The 20637-nt window shown below is 42.0% G+C and overlaps 1 protein-coding gene across 1 annotated transcript in view; it reads left to right on the forward strand.

The window, feature by feature from the left end:
- Wdr89 (WD repeat domain 89) overlaps nt 1–8595 on the forward strand; it is a 37815-nt gene extending 29220 nt beyond the window's left edge. Inside the window, exon 2 of the mRNA XM_075947453.1 lies at nt 6844–8595. Coding sequence (XP_075803568.1) covers nt 6874–8034 — 1161 coding nt within the window. The 5' untranslated portion in view covers nt 6844–6873 and the 3' untranslated portion in view covers nt 8035–8595. The remainder of the gene's footprint in view (nt 1–6843) is intronic.
- The last annotated feature ends 12042 nt before the right edge of the window (nt 8596–20637 follow it).

Genomic DNA, 20637 nt, shown 5'->3' on the forward strand with positions numbered 1-20637 from the left:
CTTTTATAATCAGGAAATGTTGAGTATATACTGTAAAGTTGCTTTTATCGTTTGGCTTTGCTTCATGCTGGAGGTAGTGGTCCCTGTATGGACCACTTGTAGTCAGGCAAGCATGCTTGCACTGACTGCTTCTGAGGTTTCTGAGCCAGTTATTTCGAAAAGGAGTGGGATTGCTGTTATTGGGTTAGGGTTATCAGAGTTGGGCCCTGGAGCTGAAGCCAAGTCCAGAAATGGTATTGATGCTGCATAGAGGGTGGGAAAGAGGAATCTGAGGAGTTAGCATTCTGTCTATTCTCAAATAAAATACGTGCAGTTGACTCCTCCATTTCTAATAACTTTGAGTACTGTGACTGTGCTGGATAAAAAGTACAGAAGGAAGTTGGGTGGGGGACGTTCTTTTTATTATTCTGTACTCTGTATAGATCCCACAGCATAAAAAAATTAACACTTGTTATATAATAGACCAGATTGACTTCAAACTTTCTAGGTAGCCAAGGATGACTTTGACCCCCTTTCTGACTCTCCTGTGTGCACCTCCCAAGTACCAGGATTATAGGTATGACCATACTTAGTTGATATATATTCTTTTAAAAAAATTGAAAGAGGAAAAAATGGTACTAGGCGTGTGGCTCAGTTGGTAGAGCGCGTGCCTGGCTTTTATGAGACCCCGGGTTGATCCACCACATAAAGCTGGTGTGCTGATGTGGGCCTGCGATCCCACCACTGGGGCCATAGAAGTCGTGAGAGCAGAAATGTACGTCATCCATACTGAGTTTGTGACCAGCCTGAGATACATGAGACCCTGCCTCAAAAAAAATAAAAGAAATAGTTAAAGGACAGTTGCTATAGTAACCGTTCTTGCCTTGGTTAAACGACAGTTACTATAGTAACCATCCTTGCCTTGGAACATGTTTTTTCTATCACACTGCTTCCTTCCTTTCTCCTCTGTCATTATGTAGAATTAACTCACCATTTCTTTTAAAAATCGAATGTGGGGTTGGAAAGACTGCTCAGCAGTTAAAATAGTTGCTGCTTTTCCAGAGGACCTGGGGTTCAATTCCCAGCACCGTTGTGGTTTGTAACCATATTGGGCTCTAGTTCTAGGCAATCCAGTGCCCCCTTCAGGTCTCTGAGAGCACTGCACACATGTGGAATGCTTAAAATACACACAGAAAAAAATACATAAAAATAAAAATAAATAAAATCGTTTAAAAGAATAAAAGCCTAATGTGGACTGGGTGGTGGTGGCTTATGCCTTTAATATTAGCTTTTGGGAGGCAGAGGTAGATGGATCTCTGAGTCTGAGACCAGCCTGGTCTACAGAGTGAGTTCCAAGACAGCCAGGGCTACACAGAGAAATCCTGTCTTGAAAAAACAAAAATAAAACAAAAGAAGCCTAATTAGAATACTCTCTCCCTTTCCCCCTATATACATGTATATATGTATATATATGAATTTCACAGTCAGTGAGTTTCGCTAAGATAAGGTCTTGTGTAACTCACATTTTCTGTATAGCCAAGGATGTTTTTAATCTCCTGTTCTTCCTGATTTCCTATTCGACTTCTCAAATGTTAGGATTAAAGGATTGTGTTACCGTGTCCTGGAGGTGTTGCTAATTTATTTCACACAGAAGTGAATTGCAGAAGATGTAGTTGGTAGGGTTTGTTGTTGGTGTTTTAGTTTTGTTATGTAGCTCTGGTTGACCTAGAACTCAGTAGTGCTTATTTAGAGGCAATTTGGTGGGCTGGAGAGATGGCTCAGCAGTTAAAAGTACTGACTACTCTTCCAGAGGCCTTGAGTGCAATTCCCAGCACCCATCTGGTGACTCACAATCATCTGTAATGAGATCTGATATCCTCTTCTGGCCTGCAGATGTACATGTATATACAGCACTCATGCATAAAATAAATAAATCTAAAAAAAAATTATTAGGCAATTTGACAACATATCCATTTTGTAAAGAGCAGCAGTAGGTTCTCCCTAGGGCCTAGAACTCCCCAGCCATGGACTTTTTACCAAGTTTAAAATATTATGCAAATTTCCTCCTATAGATCAAACTCACTTCATTCTATTCTGACAGAAGAATTTTGTGACAGACATTGCTAAGTTTCTACTGTTTCTTTAATTTTCTAATAAAAATTATTTATTTTACTTTATGTGAATGAGTATTATTTTGCTTGTATATTTGTATGTGCACACGTGCATGCTAGGTGTCGATGGAAGCTAAAGAGAGTGTTGAATCCCTGAAACTGTAGTTACAGACAGTTATGAGTTACCATATGGGTGCTAGGAATCGAATGTAGGTCCTGTGGAAAAGCAGCTAGTACTCTTAACCAATGAGCCACCATCTCTCCAGCCTTTCTACTGTTTCTTGATCAGAACTAAGTGAATTCTGGGTCAAGATGAGCTAGTCATTGTCTGTCTCGAATCTTGGAACAGTTAGGCCTGAATTTAAGTTGGTTTTGACTGCCTGCTGCATTCCGTATGTAGCTCATGGACAAAGCAGCTTCCTTTGGGTGAAGAAAAAGTATTTGTTTTTAAAATTGCATTTATTTATTTATTTGTTTAGTTGTGTGTCTGTGTGATGTCGGTCTCTGTATACACACATGGCTCAGAGTGTGTGACTGTAGAGGACAACTTGGGGGTTGGCTTTATACTTCTCTGTGTAGATCCTGGAGATTGAACTCTGCCCCAGAAGAGGTGTTTGTAGCCAAGCAAACTATCTCAATGTTCCCTTCAGTGCTTTCCCTCTATTTGGACCTCCCCTTGTGTCAGTGTTGGTAAAGGAACGGATAACAGTGTTCCACCTGCAGGTCCTGAAATCCTCTCCTCTCCATTGGCATTGCCATCTTCTTTTCTTGGCTGTTGCTCTCTTTGTCTCCTAGAACTGTTAAGTTCTTACCATGAAAGGTGAAACAGTTGCACATTGGCTCTTCCCATGACCTTTTGTGTGTGTGTGTGTGTGAAGCTGGGGAATCAAACCCAGGCCATGTGCTAATCTTTAACCACTGAGCTATACCCCCATCTCAGTGATTTGTACTCCTTGAGCGCCTGTTTCCTCCCAAGTGTTGGGGTTCTAGGCATGCACTACCACTGAAGCAGTGGAGATTAAACCCAGGGTTTGTGCCTGCTAAACATCTTATCAACTGAAGTGTGTGTGTGAAATGTGATGTGGTGTGTTAATATGGGCATGTCTGATGCATGTACCGGGGTGTGTACACAGAGGTAAGAGGACAACTTGTAGGACAACTTGGTTTTCCTTCAATGACAAGTTCCAAGATGTCACCAGGCTCGTCCAACAAATGACTTTACTTGCCAAACCATCACACTGACCAATTTTTAATAGATAAAGAGAAAATAGAGTCAGGTAGTAAGTTGAACAGTAAAATAAAGTTTAGTTTATTGTTTTGTTTCGTTTTTTAATAATGTTGAATGAGGGGGCTGGAGAGATGGCTCAGTGGTTAAGAGCACTGCCTGCTCTTCCAAAGGTCCTGAGTTCAATTCCCAGCAACCACATGGTGGCTCACAACCATCTGTAATGAAGTCTGGTGCCCTCTTCTGACCTGCAGACGTACACACAGACAGAATATTGTATACATAACAAATAAATAAATAAATATTAAAAAATAATGTTGAATGAGAGCAAATTTCCAAGTTGACGTGGGATTTCCCTCTGTATGCTGTGATTACCATTAATGAATAAAGAACTGCTTTGAACCTATAGCAGGGCAGAACTTAGGTAGGTGGGGAAAAGTAAACTGAATGCTGGGAGAAAGAAGGGCGGAGTCAAAGGTGCCATGGAGCCTCCACTGGAGATAGACATGCAGAAACTTTGCTGATACGCCATGACCTTGTGGTAATATACAGATTAATAGAAATGGGTTAAATTAATATGTAAGAGTTAGCCAATAAGAAACTAGAGCTAATGGGACAAGCAGTGATTTAGTTAATACAGTTTCTGTGTGATTACTTTGGGGCTAAGTGGTCGGGAATCAGCAAGCGGTGACCTCCTCCAACACCAAGGAGGTATGTATGTAAAAATGCCATGACTTCTTATAGGAATTTAGTTTTACTTCTGATTTTTTTTTTTTAAATCTGAGGACTAGTGAGATGGCTCTGCTGGTGAAATGGCTTGCCACCAGGCCTGACAATCTAAGTTTAGTTCTCAGGACCTACATGGTGGAAGGAGAGAACTCCTACACACACGTTGTCCTGTGACTTGCAGATAGAGCTGTGAAATGTGCACGCTCCGCTACTACATACACACACATAGACAAATGAATGTAATTAAGATATCAAGCAAATATGGAAGCATCTGTTAAATCTGGGTGTTATATATTTCGGTCTTCTATTTTTTTTCTACACCTCTTTGCACATTCAGTTAGGAAGTGTTTCATAACTAAACATTTCAAGTTGAATAGTATAGGCACCAGATGTGGTGGCACACACAGGGGCAAAGGTGGGCAGATCTCTGTGAGCTTGGTCTACATAGCAAGTTCCAGGACGGCCAAGGCTACATGGAAAGAGCCTGTCTTCTGGAACCCTGAGGAAGAGGAAGTGGAAGAAGTTGTGGGAGCCAAAGGGGATGGAGGACACCAGGAGAACAAATCCCTCTAAATCAACTGAGCAAAGTTCACATGAACTGACAGAGACTGAGGCAACAAGCACAGGGCTTACATGGGCCTGTACCAGGTCCTCTGCATGTGTATTACAACTTTCAATTTTCTGTTTTTATGGAGCTCTTGAGAATGTGCACAAGTGGGTCTCTGATTCTTGTACTTTTTCTTGTAGCTCTTGTCCTTCTGTTAGTTTGCCTTGTCCAGTTTCACTGTGATGGTCTCTGTTTTATCTTCTTATATTTTGTTATGTTTTGTTCTACACGCTACCCACTGTAGAGAAGCCATCCAGATCAGTGGTTAAGAGCATGGTTTCTGAGCCAGGCGGTGGTGGGGCTCTCTTTTAATCCTAGTACTCGGGAGGCAGAGGCAGGCGAATCTCTGTGTGTTTGAGGGCAGCCTGCTCTACAGAGCTAGTTCTAGGACAGCTAAGGCTACACAAAGACACCTGTCTGGTGGGGGCGGGGAAAAGAGCACGTTTTCTGAATCCAGATTGTCTAAGTTCGAGTCCCAGTTCTAACACTGAGAAGCCACTGTCTGAAGGCGCTTCTGCAGGATTCTCCCCTGCGAACTGCTATCTTGTTAGTTTCCCACAGTGCGGTAACAAGCAACTGGCTGCTGAGTAGCTTGACACAGTGCAAGTACACTGTTTTATAATTTCAAATGTCAAAAGTCCCGGATGGATATCCCTGGGCTAAAATTAGGGTGTAACTAGGCTCCATATCCACTGGGAAACTCTGGAGAGAAGTACTGCCTTCCTTTTTCCAGTTTCTTGGGCTTACCTACATTTCTTGCTATATGTCCCCTCTTTTTAAAAAATTTCCGTGTGTGTGTGTCCATGTATGTGCATATACCACTTAATTGTGTCTGTCAAGGCCAGAGGTGTGGGATCCATTGGAGCTAGAATTACAGGTAAGGTTGGGAGCTGCCGTGAGTGGGTACTGGTAACCAAACTCAGTTCTCTGGAAAAGTAGTGTCTTCGGTAGGGTGTCTATTGCTGTGATAAAACACCATGACCAAAATCAACTTGGAGAGAAATGAGTTTATTTCATTTTATAGCCTGTAATCCACTGACCAGAGAAATCACGGCAGGAACCTGGGGTCAGGAGCTGCTTCCTGGCTTGCCCTTCATGGCTTCCTCATTTTTACAGCACCCAGGACCATCTCAGGGATGGCACCACAGTGGTTGGGTGGGAGGCTTCCAGAGCAATCATTATTAAAGAAAAGGCCCTACAGACCTGCCTATAGGTCAGGCAGATGGAGACTTTCTCAGGTAAGAGTTTTGTTCCCAGATAACTACTAACTTGTGACAAATTGACAACAGACTGTCCAGGACAAGCTGTAAGCGCTCCTAACTGTTGAGCCATCTCTCCAGTCCTAGTATGTCCCCTTCTTAGAAAGCCAGCGATATTATACCTCCCACTTCCCAAGCGCTTCCCCCACCCGGCTTCTGCTTTTAAAGATACTTGTGCTTAGGCTGGCTTTACTCAGATAATCTAGGATAATCTTCCTATTTTAAGGTCCCATTTAAATTAGGTTGATTAGCCAGCAGCCTTCATTCCATCTGCAACCTCAGGTCCCCTTTGTCATGGAAGCTAACCTGTTCTCAGGTCCCAGGATTAAGCCATGCACTTTTCAGGGGGCTTGTTTTTTGCCTAGAAAGCTCTATTTAAATTTAAACTTGCATGAGGCCTCTGGGGACTGGAGAAGGTGTGTGTGTTTGAACTCAAGGGGACTGCTCAGGGTATGTGTCAATGCTTTCCAATTTTCTCATTAGCATAGATTATTATGGTGAATTCTGTATTAAGAGTGATGTGGTGAAAGTTTTAGTTACATCACAGAAGGGAAAAGATTAAAGTAATAGAGATTTATTTCAGTTCTTTCATTCCAAAGTGTTATAGGACCATTTATTAGTGTTTCAGGGAAAACCGCAGGGCAGGCAAGCTGACAGTTCTGCACGAGATGGGGAAGAGAGAAAGCCTTGGCTTTTGCAATGGAGTTTGGGAAACAGCGGCAAGGCAGAAGTGGCCGTAGTGGAAGGAGCACCAGGGAAGCGTGGCCAGGCACTAGTCAGCATCTGAAAGCAAAGTACCAAACGGAGAGGTGCTCAGAAAAAGGTGTGATCGGTAATGGAAGCTCGGCAGGCATCTACCCCCAGTGGTTGTGACTCAGTTGCACTTTTAGAGAAGCTATGAGTTTTACTTTGATTTTTCTATCTTTATTACAGAGTTTTCTACCTGTGGATGTTGCTGCTGACATGGAGAGGATTGAGGAGCAGTTTGCTAATCTACATATTGTTAGACGGTCCTCAGAACCAAAAGAGCCCACCTACCTGCTTGGCATAGACACATCGAAGACCGTCCAAGCAGATAAAGGGAGCTTGGTTGCTGTTCTGTGTTCAAATGCATCTGTAAGAATATATGATAAAGAGACACTAAATGTTCTACGAGAATTTAATGGCTCTCCCGGGCTTCTTAATGGAGTCAGATTTGCGAATTGCTGTGACAGTGTCTATTCTGCAAGCACGGACGGCACTGTCAAATGTTGGGATGCTCGGTCAGCTAGTGAAAAGCCCGTGCAGTTGTTCAAAGGTTACCCTTCCAATATTTTTATTAGTTTTGATGTCAACTGCAAAGATCATGTCCTTTGTGCGGGCACAGAAAAAGTGGATGAAGACGCATTGCTGGTATTCTGGGATGCCAGGACCGCGTCTCAGGATTCATCTACTAGAGAGCCACTCGGGGCCTACTCAGAGACACACAGTGATGACATCACCCAAGTACGTTTCCATCCCAGCAATCCCAACATGGTTGTCTCCGGTTCAACCGATGGCCTGGTAAATGTGTTTGATATCAGCGTGGATAACGAAGAAGATGCGCTGGTTGCGACCTGTAACTCCATTTCCTCGGTGAGCTGCATTGGTTGGTCTGGAAGGGATTATAAACAAATTTACTGCATGACACACGATGAGGGATTTTGCTGGTGGGATCTTAATCATTTGGAGACCGATGAACCAATTACATGTTTGAACATCCAGGATGTGAGAGAAATAAGTGATGGAAAAGAAGGTCCTCTGGACTATCTGATCGGCGGCCTATATCATGAAAAGATGGACAGATTGTTTGTTATTGGAGGAACCAACACCGGAAGGATTCACGTAATGAGCTGCACCTCGTCGGGACTGACCCACGTGACTAGCCTTCAGGGGGGGCATGCAGCCACTGTTCGTTCTTTCTGTTGGAGCGTGTCCGAGGACTCTTTGCTGACCGGGGGAGAAGATGCACAGTTGTTGCTTTGGAAACCCGTAGCTGTGGAGAAGACCTTCCCAAAGAAAGACAGCTTGAAGATAGCTTCCTCCGTGCAGCAGCGAGTTCGCGTCCACAGCAGTGGTTCTTACAAGAGGAGGAAGCAGCAGTGATGTCGTGATGGGAATTTGCAGGCGCTTTTGGTTTCAAATCATTTTGTTCCCTATAGCAAATATTTTTAAGGCTTACCTGTAAAAGCAGCAATTAGCAAAGTCCCAGACAAATATTGAGAATGATTTAATTTGTGTCCAGACATATCCTATAATATTTTTAAAGCCTCCAGTTGAGCATAAAAATCAGTGACGTGACAGGGAAATTACAGGTCACATTTTGAAACCCACCTGTTGAGTTAGTGTCGGGTTTGGAGAAATCGCCCTGAAAAGGACTCTTAGATAGATAGATAACTGGGGAGACCATGGCACAGCTGGTTTGGGCTATGCTGTTTTAAGATCAAAGATTTTGCATTTGAAATTATCTTCACTGTCCACACGACATCAGACTGTTGGGTAGTGTGAGGAGTTTGTGCTTGCTCACTGCACCTACCCCATCACCTCTGAGCACCGACTCAGCATCCTAGTGAGTTCTAAACAGAATTTTATTTTTTTTAGGAATGAAGTATACATTTTTTTTAAATGAGAAAAATATATGGCATCTGTACTTTAAAAACTCTGTTTACACTTGGGTAACTGACACCCAGGTGCTTTGCTGTTGAAAAAGAAATTATCTTACTAGATTTATTTTAAGGCTTAGAGTAAGATAAAGAAATGAAAATACAACAGCAGGGCTATTCTGTTTCAAAATATTTTTCAAAAATATAATTAAATTTTCTTATTTCACACATAATTTTAAACTTGAAGCTTTTTTTTTACTGTGTGTGTGTGTGTGTGTGTGTGCGTGTGTGTGTGTGTGTGTGTATAGATGACAGGACAATGTAAGAGTTTTATCCTTCTACCATGTTACCATCTGGGTCCCAGGAATTAAACCCAAGTCCTTAGGCTTCACAGTAGGTTCCCTTACTTACTGAGACAATTTGGGGTGGGGTAGCAATTATTGCTAATTTTGTCATTTTTCCTCTAAAAAATATTTTTTGTAACAAACTATAGAAGTGATCCCTGAAAGAAGTCTTGGTGGTGGCATAAGCCTTTAATCCCAGCACTCAAGAGGCAGAGGCAGGTGGATCTTTGAGTTCCAGCTGAGGCCAGCCTGGTCTACAAGAGCTAGTTCCAGGAGAGGCTCCAAAACTACAGAGATACAGAGAAACCCTATCTCAAAAAACAAAGTGTGTGTGTATGTGTGTGTACATACATATTTTGTAAAGTGCCTTGATAATAGAAGTTAATAAGTTAATACTTTTTTGAGGGTGGGGGTAGAGGTTAAAACAAGGTTTTTTGTGTGGCCCCGGCTGTCCTAGAACTCTCTATGTAAACCAAGGTGGCCTTGAACTCAGAGATCTACCTGCCTCTGGCATCCTAGTGCTGGGATTAAAGGTTTATTACTTATTATTTTTAAAAATGTCTATATGCATGTGTGCATGACATATGTATGCAAGTGTGTGTAGAGGCAGAAGAAGCAAACCATGACAGTGGCCAAGACAGACACACTCGCCAGCGGGAATCAAGGCTAGGTAGGCAGCATTGCTGTTTCCTTGGTTCTCTTTGTGCAGAGGTCACCTCCCATCCCGAAGTGCCACTCAGCTGTGGGGAAAGTCTTTTCTCCTTTAATCCTTCCCAGAAGTGACCTCACAGACCTGCCCAGAGGTGGGTCTTAACTGATTCCAGATCCCATTAGGTGATAAAAGTGTGCAGCCTTGAGCATTAGCCTTTCCTTACCGTGAACCGAGGGCAATCACTGTCTGCACCCCCTTTCTGTAGGGTAGCACACTGTCTGCACCCCTTTTCTGTAGGGTAGCACACTGTCTGCACCCCCCTTTCTGTAGGGTAGCACACCGGAACATCTTACTTCTCAAACATAACTTGCTGTCTATCGAGCGACTCTCACCAGCTCTTCCCCTCCATTTTAAGTGGTTGAATTTATGGTATGCAAATTATATCTCACAGTTGAAAAAAGATACTACATGTCTCAGTTACTAGTCTATTGCTGTGAAGGAAGGAACACCATGACCAGGACTTTTTTGCTGTTGTTGTTGTTGCTGTTTGTTTGGTTTTGGTTGTTTGAGACAGGGTTTCTCTGTAGCTTTGGAGCCTGTCCTGGAACTCATTTTGTAGACCAGGCAGGCCTCAAACTCAGAGATCCGCCAGCCTCTGCCTTCTGAGTACTAGGCTTAAAAGCATATGCCACCACCCAGCTGACCAGGACTACTCATAAAAGAAAACATTTAATTTGGGATTTGCTTACAGTTCCAGAGAGTGAGTCATGACCGTCATGGCAAGAAGAGTGGCGACAGGCAGGCTTGGTGCTGGAGCAGTAGCTGAGAGCTTACACCTTATCCTCAAGCATGAGGCAGAGAGGAGACACTGGGCCTAGCATGGGCTTTTGAAATCTCAACGCCCACCCCAGGTAACACAGCTCCTCCAACAAGGCTACACCTCCTAATCCTTCCTAAAACAGTGTGATCAACTAGGAACCAGGCATTCAAATATATGAGCCTATAGGGGCCATTTTCATTCAGATCACCACACTAGGGAAGGTATAAATCCTGTTAACTGGTAAGATGAAATTTAAGACCGTATTGATTTCAAAACTAGGTAAACATTGGAAAGGGCTCTACTCTTGTTAATGTATGAATATCTACAATCAAAATGCTAGATAACTCAGCTCAGTGAATTTTTGTATTAAAAGCATGACCCAGGCTGGATAGTGGTGGCGCACACGTTTAATTCTGGTGCTCGGGAGGCAGAGGCAGGTGAATCTCTGAGTTCGAGGCCAGCCTGATCTACAAAGTGAGTTCCAGTACAGCCATAGCTATTATACAGAGAAACCCTGTTTAAAAACAAAACAAAACAAAACAAAGAAAAAACAAAAGACAAAACCGTGACCCAATATATTTATCTCAAGAATGTCAGGATAACTTAACAGTAGAAAGTCAATGGCAATGGTGGACATAAAAGACGGAAATCAAAGTGCTCTTAATTAATACAGAAAAACCTTCGTGCATTTTTTTCTGTCATAAAACAGAAATCCCGTCTTTTGCAGCAGCATGGGCGGAACTGAAGAGCAGTATGTCGAGTGAAATAAGGGTCAGAAATGCATCACTCGAAATCCATCTGCCCCTGAAGCCCGAGATGAGAGTGGTGGATTCCAGAGGCTGCAGAGTTGGTGGATGAGTGATGGGGGAGTGTCATATATCAATCTGTTGATTTCATTGGTTAAGCAATAAAGAAACTGCTTGGCCCTGATAACTTAAAACATAGGTGGATGGAGTAAACAGAACAGAATGCCGGGAGGAAGAGGAAGTGAGCTCAGACTCGACAGCTCTGCTCTCTGGAGCAGAGACGCCATGCTCCGCTTTCCCGGGTGGACGTGAGAGCTCTGCTCTCTGAAGCACACACGATGAAGCTCCGACCCAGGATGGATGTAGGCTAGAATCTCCCTGGTAAGCCTCCTCGTGGGCTACAGCAGATTATTAGAAATGGGCTAGTCCAGGTGCGAGAGTTAGCCTAGAAGAGGCTAGATAGAAATGGGCCAAGCAGTGTTTAAATAAATACAATTTGTGTGTTATTTCGGGCATAAGCTAGCCAGGCGGCTGGGGTGCTGGGGACGCAGCCCCGCCGCTCCTATCACAACAGATGAGTACCAGGTTACAGTTAGGAACAAGTTCTAGTGTGCTATTGCATAACAGAGTCATTCAAAAGGTAGAAGAGGGCCTGGAGAAATGACTTGGAGCTGAAGAACATTGGCTGTTCTTCTAGAGGTCCTGAGTTCAATTCCCTGTATCCACACGGCAGTTCACAGCCATCTATAACTTCAGATCCAAGATATCAGGTACATTCTTTTTTTTTTTTTTTTTTTTTTTTTTTTTTTTAAATATTTATTTATTATGTATACAATATTCTGTCTGTGTGTATGCCTGCAGGCCAGAAGAGGGCACCAGACCCCATTACAGATGGTTGTGAGCCACCATATGGTTGCTGGGAATTGAACTCAGGACCTTTGGAAGAGGAGGCAATGCTCTTAACCTCTGAGCCATCTCTCCAGCCCCATCAGGTACATTCTTATGGTCCCCATGGGCACTAGGCAAGTGTGTGTTGCACAGACATCCATACAGGCAAAATACCCATACACATAAAATACATATTAAAAAGTTGTAAGAGAGCTGGAGAGATGGCACAGTGGTTAAGAGCATTGCCTGCTCTTCCAAAGGTCCTGAGTTCAATTCCCAGCAACCACATGGTGGCTCACAACCATCTGTAATGAGGTCTGGTGCCCTCTTCTGGCCTGCAGGCATACACACAGACAGAACATTGTATACATAATAAATAAATAAATATTTAAAAAAAATAAAAAGTTGTAAGAGAGTTGGCACAATGGCTCAGCGGGTAAAGGAATTTGCCATCAAGCCTGACAACCTAAGTTCTATTTTTAGGACCTTCATCATGGATGGGAGAACTAACTTCCTGATATCTACCAAGCATCTTAATGTCCACATGCACACAAAAAAAGTAAATTATTTTTAAAGAGTAGAAGAGCTCTTAACCACTGAGCCATTTCTCCAAACTCTCCTGCTTGCTTTTCTATAAGGTACACTTTATATTTTCTATTTATCTGAACTAAAACTTCTTTTTAAGAAATTGGGCCCCCCAAACAAACAAGCAAACGAGTGAAGGGAGAGGAGGATTCTAAGTACCTACCCTGCAGCAGTTCTAGTCTCTTTCAGAACTTTTCAGATGATCCCTAGAAGCAGGCGCCAATTGAGAAAACTAGAACCTGGAAAGGTCAAGTTGATTTTTATTTTAGGGACAGGCTAGCCCAAGGATCAATATTTTAGCAAAGGAGGACCTTGAACTCTTGATCCTCTAGCTCACACCTCTGGTGTTGGGATTACAGGCATTCACCACCATTTCCAGTCTTGAGGGTTGCTGGGAAGTGAATCCAGGGCTTTGAGCATGCCTAATAAACACGGAATCAAATGAGCTGCATCCTAAAAGTTTTTGTATGTGTATGTGCATGCGTGTATGTATAGGAGCTTAAGTGTATATGTGTGTGCATGCATGTGTGTATAGGAGCTTAAGTGTATATGTATGTGCATGCGTGTATGTATAGGAGCGTAAGTGTATATGTATGTGCATGCGTGTGTGTATAGGAGCTTAAGTGTATATGTATGTGCATGCGTGTATGTATAGGAGCTTAAGTGTATATGTATGTGCATGCGTGTGTGTATAGGAGCTTAAGTGTATATGTATGTGCATGCGTGTATGTATAGGAGCTTAAGTGTATATGTATATGCATGCGTGTGTGTATAGGAGCTTAAGTGTATATGTATATGCATGCGTGTGTGTATAGGAGCTTAAGTGTATATGTATATGCATGCGTGTGTGTATAGGAGCTTAAGTGTATATGTATATGCATGCGTGTGTGTATAGGAGCTTAAGTGTATATGTATGTGCATGCATGTATGTATAGGAGCTTAAGTGTATATGTATATGCATGCGTGTGTGTATAGGAGCTTAAGTGTATATGTATGTGCATGCGTGTATGTATAGGAGCTTAAGTGTATATGTATATGCATGTGTGTGTGTATTGTGGGCCCATTTTTCGATATGGCACAAAAGCCATTTCCCCAGTCCGAGCTGATCACGTAGCTCTGCAGACAAGTTGTCTCTGCCCTTAACAAAAGCCAGGATGCCTGTTCCTAGCTTCTTTTGTTAAAAATGTGGATTACCTGAGAAGAGATGTTTGACTGAAGCTGATGACTTAGGAGTTCAGATGTTTGGTGCTTCCTTCCTTTTGTAATTTGGAAGGTGTCTTATAGAGATGCTAATTCAGTGCCTACCTGACTGCAAGATGAGGAGGTGACTTGAGCCCAGGCACCTGGTTGCCTAGGTGATGGCGTAACGTGTTTTCCCCCTCCCTGCTCAATTTGGTGTGGGTATATAAAATGTTTGGACAATAAACGGACTCTCTGGCCTTTTCCAAGATGATGGTGTAAGCTGTGTCGGTTCTTTTTCTCGCGACTCCGTTCCAGCCAGGTTAGGGAATCAGAGAATTTATGTTGGACCCTCACGGGCCACGACAGTGTATAGGAGCTTAAGTGTATATGTATGTGCATGCGTGTATGTATAGGAGCTTAAGTATATATGTATGTGCATGCGTGTATGTATAGGAGCTTAAGTGTATGTATGTGCATGTGTGTATGTATAGGAGCTTAAGTGTATATTGGGTATCATGAGGCAGGGTCGCTCACTGAACCTAGAGCTTCCCAATTCAGCTAGAGGGGCTGGTCAGCAACTTCAATACCCCTATCTCCACCTGCCTGGTGCTGGGGTTACAGATGTATGCTCCATAACAAACTCTAACCACTGAGCCATGTCTTCACTTGATGAAGTCCAACATATCCAGTTTGCCTTACACAGGCTATGAAAATTCTACTACTTGGCTACCTCCCTGATCTTTTTTTTTCTTTCTTTTTCTTTCTTTTTTTGTGGGCAGTTCCTCTCTCCCCCTTTGCTAGACTGCTCTTTGGTGCACATCTAGCCATCACCAGTCTTTCTTTTTTTCTTAATACTTTGATGTTAAATTGTGGATATTTTGATGAAGAAAATCTTACGATGGCACTTTGATATATTGTAAAATAACCCTGTCCTCTTCTATATCCTCAAATCACTTACATAGGGTCACCAAGAATAAATACTTCTTACAACTAGTTTCTTAAAGTAAAATATATCTTCTATCTCAAAACCTGTAATATCTCATTGCCATCTGTCCAATCACTTGTCAGCTAACCACAGCTTACTATAAGAATAAATTACGGGCTGGAGAGATAGCTCAGTGGTTAAGAGCACTGGCTGCTCTTCCAGAGGTCCTGAGTTCAATTCCCAGCAACCACATGGTGGCTCACAGCCATCTATAATGAGATCTGGTGCCGTCTTCTGGCCTACACACATGGAAGAAATTCTGTATACATAATAAATAAATAAATCTTAAAAAAAAAAGAATAAATTACATAGGGGGCTCGAGAGGTGGCTCAGTGGTTAAGAGCATTGCCTGTTCTTCCAAAGGTCCTGAGTTCAATTCCCAGCAACCACATGGTGGCTCACAACCATCTGTAATTGGGTCTGGTGCCCTCTTCTTGCCTGCAGGCATACACACAGAATATTGTATACATAATAAATAAATAAATATTTTAAAAAAAAGAATAAATTACATAGCTAGAAGAGATGATGTTCTCGCCACAAAGAACGATAAATGTTTGAGGTGATGAATATGCTAGTTACTCTGGTTTGATCATTAAGCAACGTATGCACATATGTAAATACCACACTGTCCCACATACATATGTATAATTACATGTCAGTTTAAAAAGTTAGAGAGGGGGCCGGGCGGTGGTGGCGCACACCTTTAATCCCAGCACTCAGGAGGCAGAGGCAGGCGGATCTCTGTGAGTTCGAGACCAGCCTGGTCTACAGAGCTAGTTCCAGGACAGGCTCCAAAGCCACAGAGAAACCCTGTCTCAAAAAACCAAAAAAAAAAAAAAAAAAAAAGTTAGAGGTGGGGGCAGAAAGATGGTTCAGTGGGCAAAAAACACTTGTCATCTAGCATGGTAACCTGAGTTGGATCCCTGGAATCTGTGTAATAGAAGTAGAGAACCAATTCCCCCAAGTTGTCCTCTGACCTCCATACATATGTGCCCACACACATATCCACAAAAATAACAAATAAATAAATAAAGGCAATAAAGCTAGGAAGACTAGGAAGTGTTTTAATGGGCAAAGTGGTTGCCATGGGAAAATGAGTATCTGAGTTTAGCTCCACAGCAGCGTCTATTCAAAAGCTGGCTGTGGCAGTATGCACCTGTGTTCCTAGCACTGGAGAACAAGAAAATGTTTGTTATCTATTGTCCAGAGGCAAGAGAATTCTTGGGACTTGCTAGCCAGCCAAGCCAAATCTATGACTTCAGGGTTTGGTGAAAAACCCTGCATATTCATCACTTTGCTATTTCTGTGATAAAATGCCATGACCAAGGCAACTTGTAGAAAAAGGAGTTTATTTGGGCTTATGGTTCCAGAAGGAGAGTCCATACTGGCTGAAGAGGCATGGTGACAAGAGGTAGTCACAACAGGAAACTGAGAGATTGCATCATCAGCCACAAACATACAGAAGAGAGAGTGAACTGGAAGTAGGGTAAGGTTATAAACCCCCAAAACTCCTGTCCCCATAATCTACTTCCTCCAACAAAGCTGTACCTTCTAAAGGTTCTGTAACATCTACCAACTGGACCAAGAGTGGGAATGTGGAGCTTTATAAGAACTTACAAAAAAATTACACAATTGTTGAGAGTCTTTGGCCCCTTTTTGTATTATCTGAAGTGTGGAGAGAGACAGAACTAACAAGGTAAATGGATAGACAGCTAATAGATAGCTAGGTGGGCTCATAAGCAGGTGGGAATTGACTCTTTCTTATGGAGCCTGAAAAGTCCCACAGTGTGATCCCTGTAGCATGGGATGCTTTAAGTATGAAAGCTTAAGGACCAGTAGGGCCAAAGGTCTAACTCTTAGTCTGAAGCCCAAGCCTAAGAAACTGGTACAGTGGTGGTATCAGTTTAAGTCCAAGGGTATAGAGGCCAGGGAACCTGGAGTCCTGATGCCAAATGATAAGAAAAGTGGTGGCCCAGTTCTGATATGAGGGAGAGGGAGAAAGAGAGAGGAAGGGAGAGGGGGAAGAGAAAGAGAAAGTGTGTGAAGATGAGAATACTTCTTTCTCTGCCATTTTGTTCTATCCAAGCCCTCAGTGAATGGGATGGTGGCTGCTCATTTTGGATAATGGCTGATTTTCTGTACCCATTCCATTGGTTCAACTGTCAATCTTTGCTGGGAACACCCTTGCAAACATATCAAGAAATCCTGTTTTTACTAGGTGTCTGTATAACCCTTAGTTCTGTCAAACAGATACCTGAATGAACCAGCACATTTGATAAACTCCTATTTATGATTCAAGACCCAGACCAATTGTTTCTTCCTCTGTAAACAATTTCTCATCCCCACCTAGGAATTTAACTCCTCTCTTGTTTTATCCTGGTTAATCCTTGATCCTATCCATGCTTTTATTACAAATCATATGTTTCTGCCTGGGCAGTTGCCACTCTTTTATATTTAACAACAGCAATTACAACAAAGCACAGGGTGACATCACAGGGGAGGCTGTGACAGGAACACTGGGTGTCTGAGTTCCAGAGCAACCCTACATGGTGAGACTTTGTCACAAACTGTAGTAAGGAGCCTGCTTGTTGGTTCCCGGCCACTTAGCCCCAAAATAATCACACATAAACGGTTTTAATTAAATCACTGCTTGGCCCATTAGCTCTAGCTTCTTATTGGCTAACTCTTACATATTAATTTAACCCATTTCTATTAATCTGTGTATTGCCATGTGACTGTGGCTTACTGGCTAAAGTTCCATCTGGCTCCGGTGGGGCTCCATGGCTTCTCTCTAACTCCTCCTTCTTTCTCTCAGCATTCACATTAGTTTTCCCCACCTAGCTTTTTCTGCCCTGCTCTGCTATAGGCTCAAAGCAGTCCTTTACTAACAGTATTCACAGCATACAGAGAAGAATCCCACATTACCTCCCCTTTTCTGTTTAAATAAAAAGGAAGGTTTTAACTTTAATATTGTAAAATTACATGTAACAAAACAGGTATTAAGCAAGAATTACAGTTACAATATTTATATCTATTTTTATTATAAGTAAGAAAAACTATAATATTAAATTCTTCAACTCCACCAAAGACTCCAGAAGGATATAATATTACCTAAGTAAACAGTAAGTTCATTATAAGCAACTTCCAAAACTCTAGAATTGACAGAGACATTTTACTTCCTGGACAGTCACCCAAAGTTCTTTTGTACTGTTGGGCATCCATCTTCAGCCTACAGGCCCATAGTATCTGGCAGACTTTTCTGTGAAGCAGGAAATTTCAAAAACTGTTTTGCCTCTATTGACAGTTAGTCAGTCACTTTCTTTTGTGTCCTGCAGAATGTCTTGCAGACTCTTTTATGAAACAGGAACCCTGAAGGATGGTCTCACCTTTAGGCAAATTTAGCAGTTATTTCTCTGCGAGTCCTGCATGTCCGGTTCATCAAGACGTCCAGGCAAGAGCAGTTTTTTGCTCAAATGGCTAACCATAAGGAACCTCTTCAATGCCCATCTTACTCTTGAAGTTATTGGTGCTGCCAGAAGCAGATGTGTCTCATTGTCATGAAAAGTCCTAAGTTATTGAAAGATTTTAAATGCCATATCCTGAAGGTCTCTGAAAGATTTGAAGAATACCTATCTAATTGAAATATATCTCTATATATCTAGAAAGCCTAACATGATTTGACTATTATAGTTGATTATCTATAACCTATATTTCTTAATTATACATTACATTTTTAAATGAGCTGCACAAACACAATGCCTTAATCAAGAGCAGAAATAAACATAAAATAAAATTGACCTTAAATTTGTATCAATAAATCAAGATCCATACAAATCTTTATAGAATATCCCCCTTTAAATGTAAAAGAACATTTATAAACAATATTTGGGAATATGGGCATAGTTATTCTCCAAACTGCTTCCTGCTGTTTATTTGGCAAAGTATTTTTTGAAGGGTGTTCAAGACAACCTTTCAGGAGATCTTGATCCATCAAACCATATTAGTCTGGAAGCAATCCACAGGTTCTTATCCTCTGTGGAAACAAAAGAAAAACTTCTTTTCCAAAGCAACATATCCTTAGACTCAAATTCTGAAGTTAAGATACCTTTGAAATATATATATATATAGGCTTAGCTTAGCAGTCTCCAGAATCAAATGTTTCTCTGCAGTCAAAAAATTCAAAGATAACAAAATAATATACTTAATCTAGACTCTGTGAATTTTCCATCTTTACATGGCTTGTTTTTAACTCTATTAATTTTTTTTAAATATTTATTTATTTATTTATTATGTATACAATATTCTGTCTATGTGTATGCCTGAAGGCCAGAAAAGGGCACCAGACCTCATTACAGATGGTTGTGAGCCACCATGTGGTTGCCGGGAATTGAACTCAGGACCTTTGGAAGAGCAGGCAATGCTCCCAACCTCTGAGCCATCTCTCCAGCCCCTAATTTTTTATATTTATTTTAATTTCTTTACCCCCTTAATCTATGACTGTCTGTACTCTGTCTCTTTAAAGACTTTACCTTTTTTAAAAACCATTTACTTCCTTTTATAACTGTGTATATTCTTTTTCTTGTCTCTCCCAAGCCTATGTACATTTATACAACACTGTGACCCATTTAAAGGTATTTTATGTCTGAATTTGTCCTATTGTATATCTGTAATTCTTTACTGTCTAAGAATGAAAATGCTAAGCGCTTCTTTTTTTTTTTTTTTTTTTTGATTTTTTGAGACAGGGTTTCTCCAAAGCTTTTTGGTTCCTGTCCTGGAACTAGCTCTTGTAGACCAGCTGGCCTCGAACTCACAGAGATCCGCCTGTCTCTGCCTCCCGAGTGCTGGGGTTAAAGGCATGTGCCACCACCACCTGGCGTTGCTAAGCGCTTCTTTTTTTTTTTGTTTTTTTGTTTTTCGAGACAGGATTTCTCTGTGGTTTTGGAGCCTGTCCTGGAACTAGCTCTTGTAGACCAGGTTGGTCTCGAACTCACAGAGATCCACCTGCCTCCCTGCTAAGCGCTTCTTAAAAACTTAAGCAGCACCATTGCTAGGGGAAATATAGCAGTGTCTGATTGCCCCATCCAGCCTAGCATGGCAGAGCTGCTTGCTGCCTCAAAGAGCCATGCACAATGTCCCATCTCTAGGCACCCAGCTGGTTCATGTTGCCATCAAGCAAGCTGTAGCACATTGCTCACAAACCCCATTCAAATGCTCAGTCTCCTGGAAGAGCCAGAGGTCATGCTGGCATTACAAAATGGCACAGCTTTTTTCCTGCTATAACTGAATCAGGAAAACTTCTCTTAAAGGAGCCGCAGCATGCCACCAACAAAAAAGCCCATTGGGGGTGGGATACATCTAAACTTTTTAGTGTCTAGAATTCCTTTGCAAGCCCTCTCAGGTTTAAATAGATTTTAGTTGGCCATGTGGGTGCCAATTTGTTGACAGAGGTTTCTGTCCCACCAGGTTCTTCAGTCATACAGTCCCAAAGAAACACACAGAGGTCTACATTAATCATAAACTAGTTGGCCTATTAGCTCAGGCTTTTTATTAACTCTTATAACTTATCCCAGCCCATAATTCTTGTCTGTGTTAGTCACGTGGCTTAGTACCTTTTTCAGGGAGGCAGGGCAGTCACACCTTGCTTGCTCTGTGTCTGGCTTCCTCTCTGTCTGGGTAACAACCACTGACTGCAACTTTCTTCTTCTCATAATTCTCATTGTCATGCCTCTACTTCCTGCCTGGTCACTTTCACCCTACCTATATTTTCCCCCTGGCTCCTGGCCAATCAGCAAACAAACAAAATTCAACCCCTCCCTCAACCAACAGACAACCCAGAGTTCTTTTTCGATGACCTTAAAAATCCTGAGGCTTATAGATTCTGCTCCTGACCTCAGAGCTATTACA

This window comes from Microtus pennsylvanicus, chromosome 14 (genome assembly GCF_037038515.1).
Source record: "Microtus pennsylvanicus isolate mMicPen1 chromosome 14, mMicPen1.hap1, whole genome shotgun sequence".
Classification (NCBI taxonomy): domain Eukaryota; kingdom Metazoa; phylum Chordata; class Mammalia; order Rodentia; family Cricetidae; genus Microtus; species Microtus pennsylvanicus.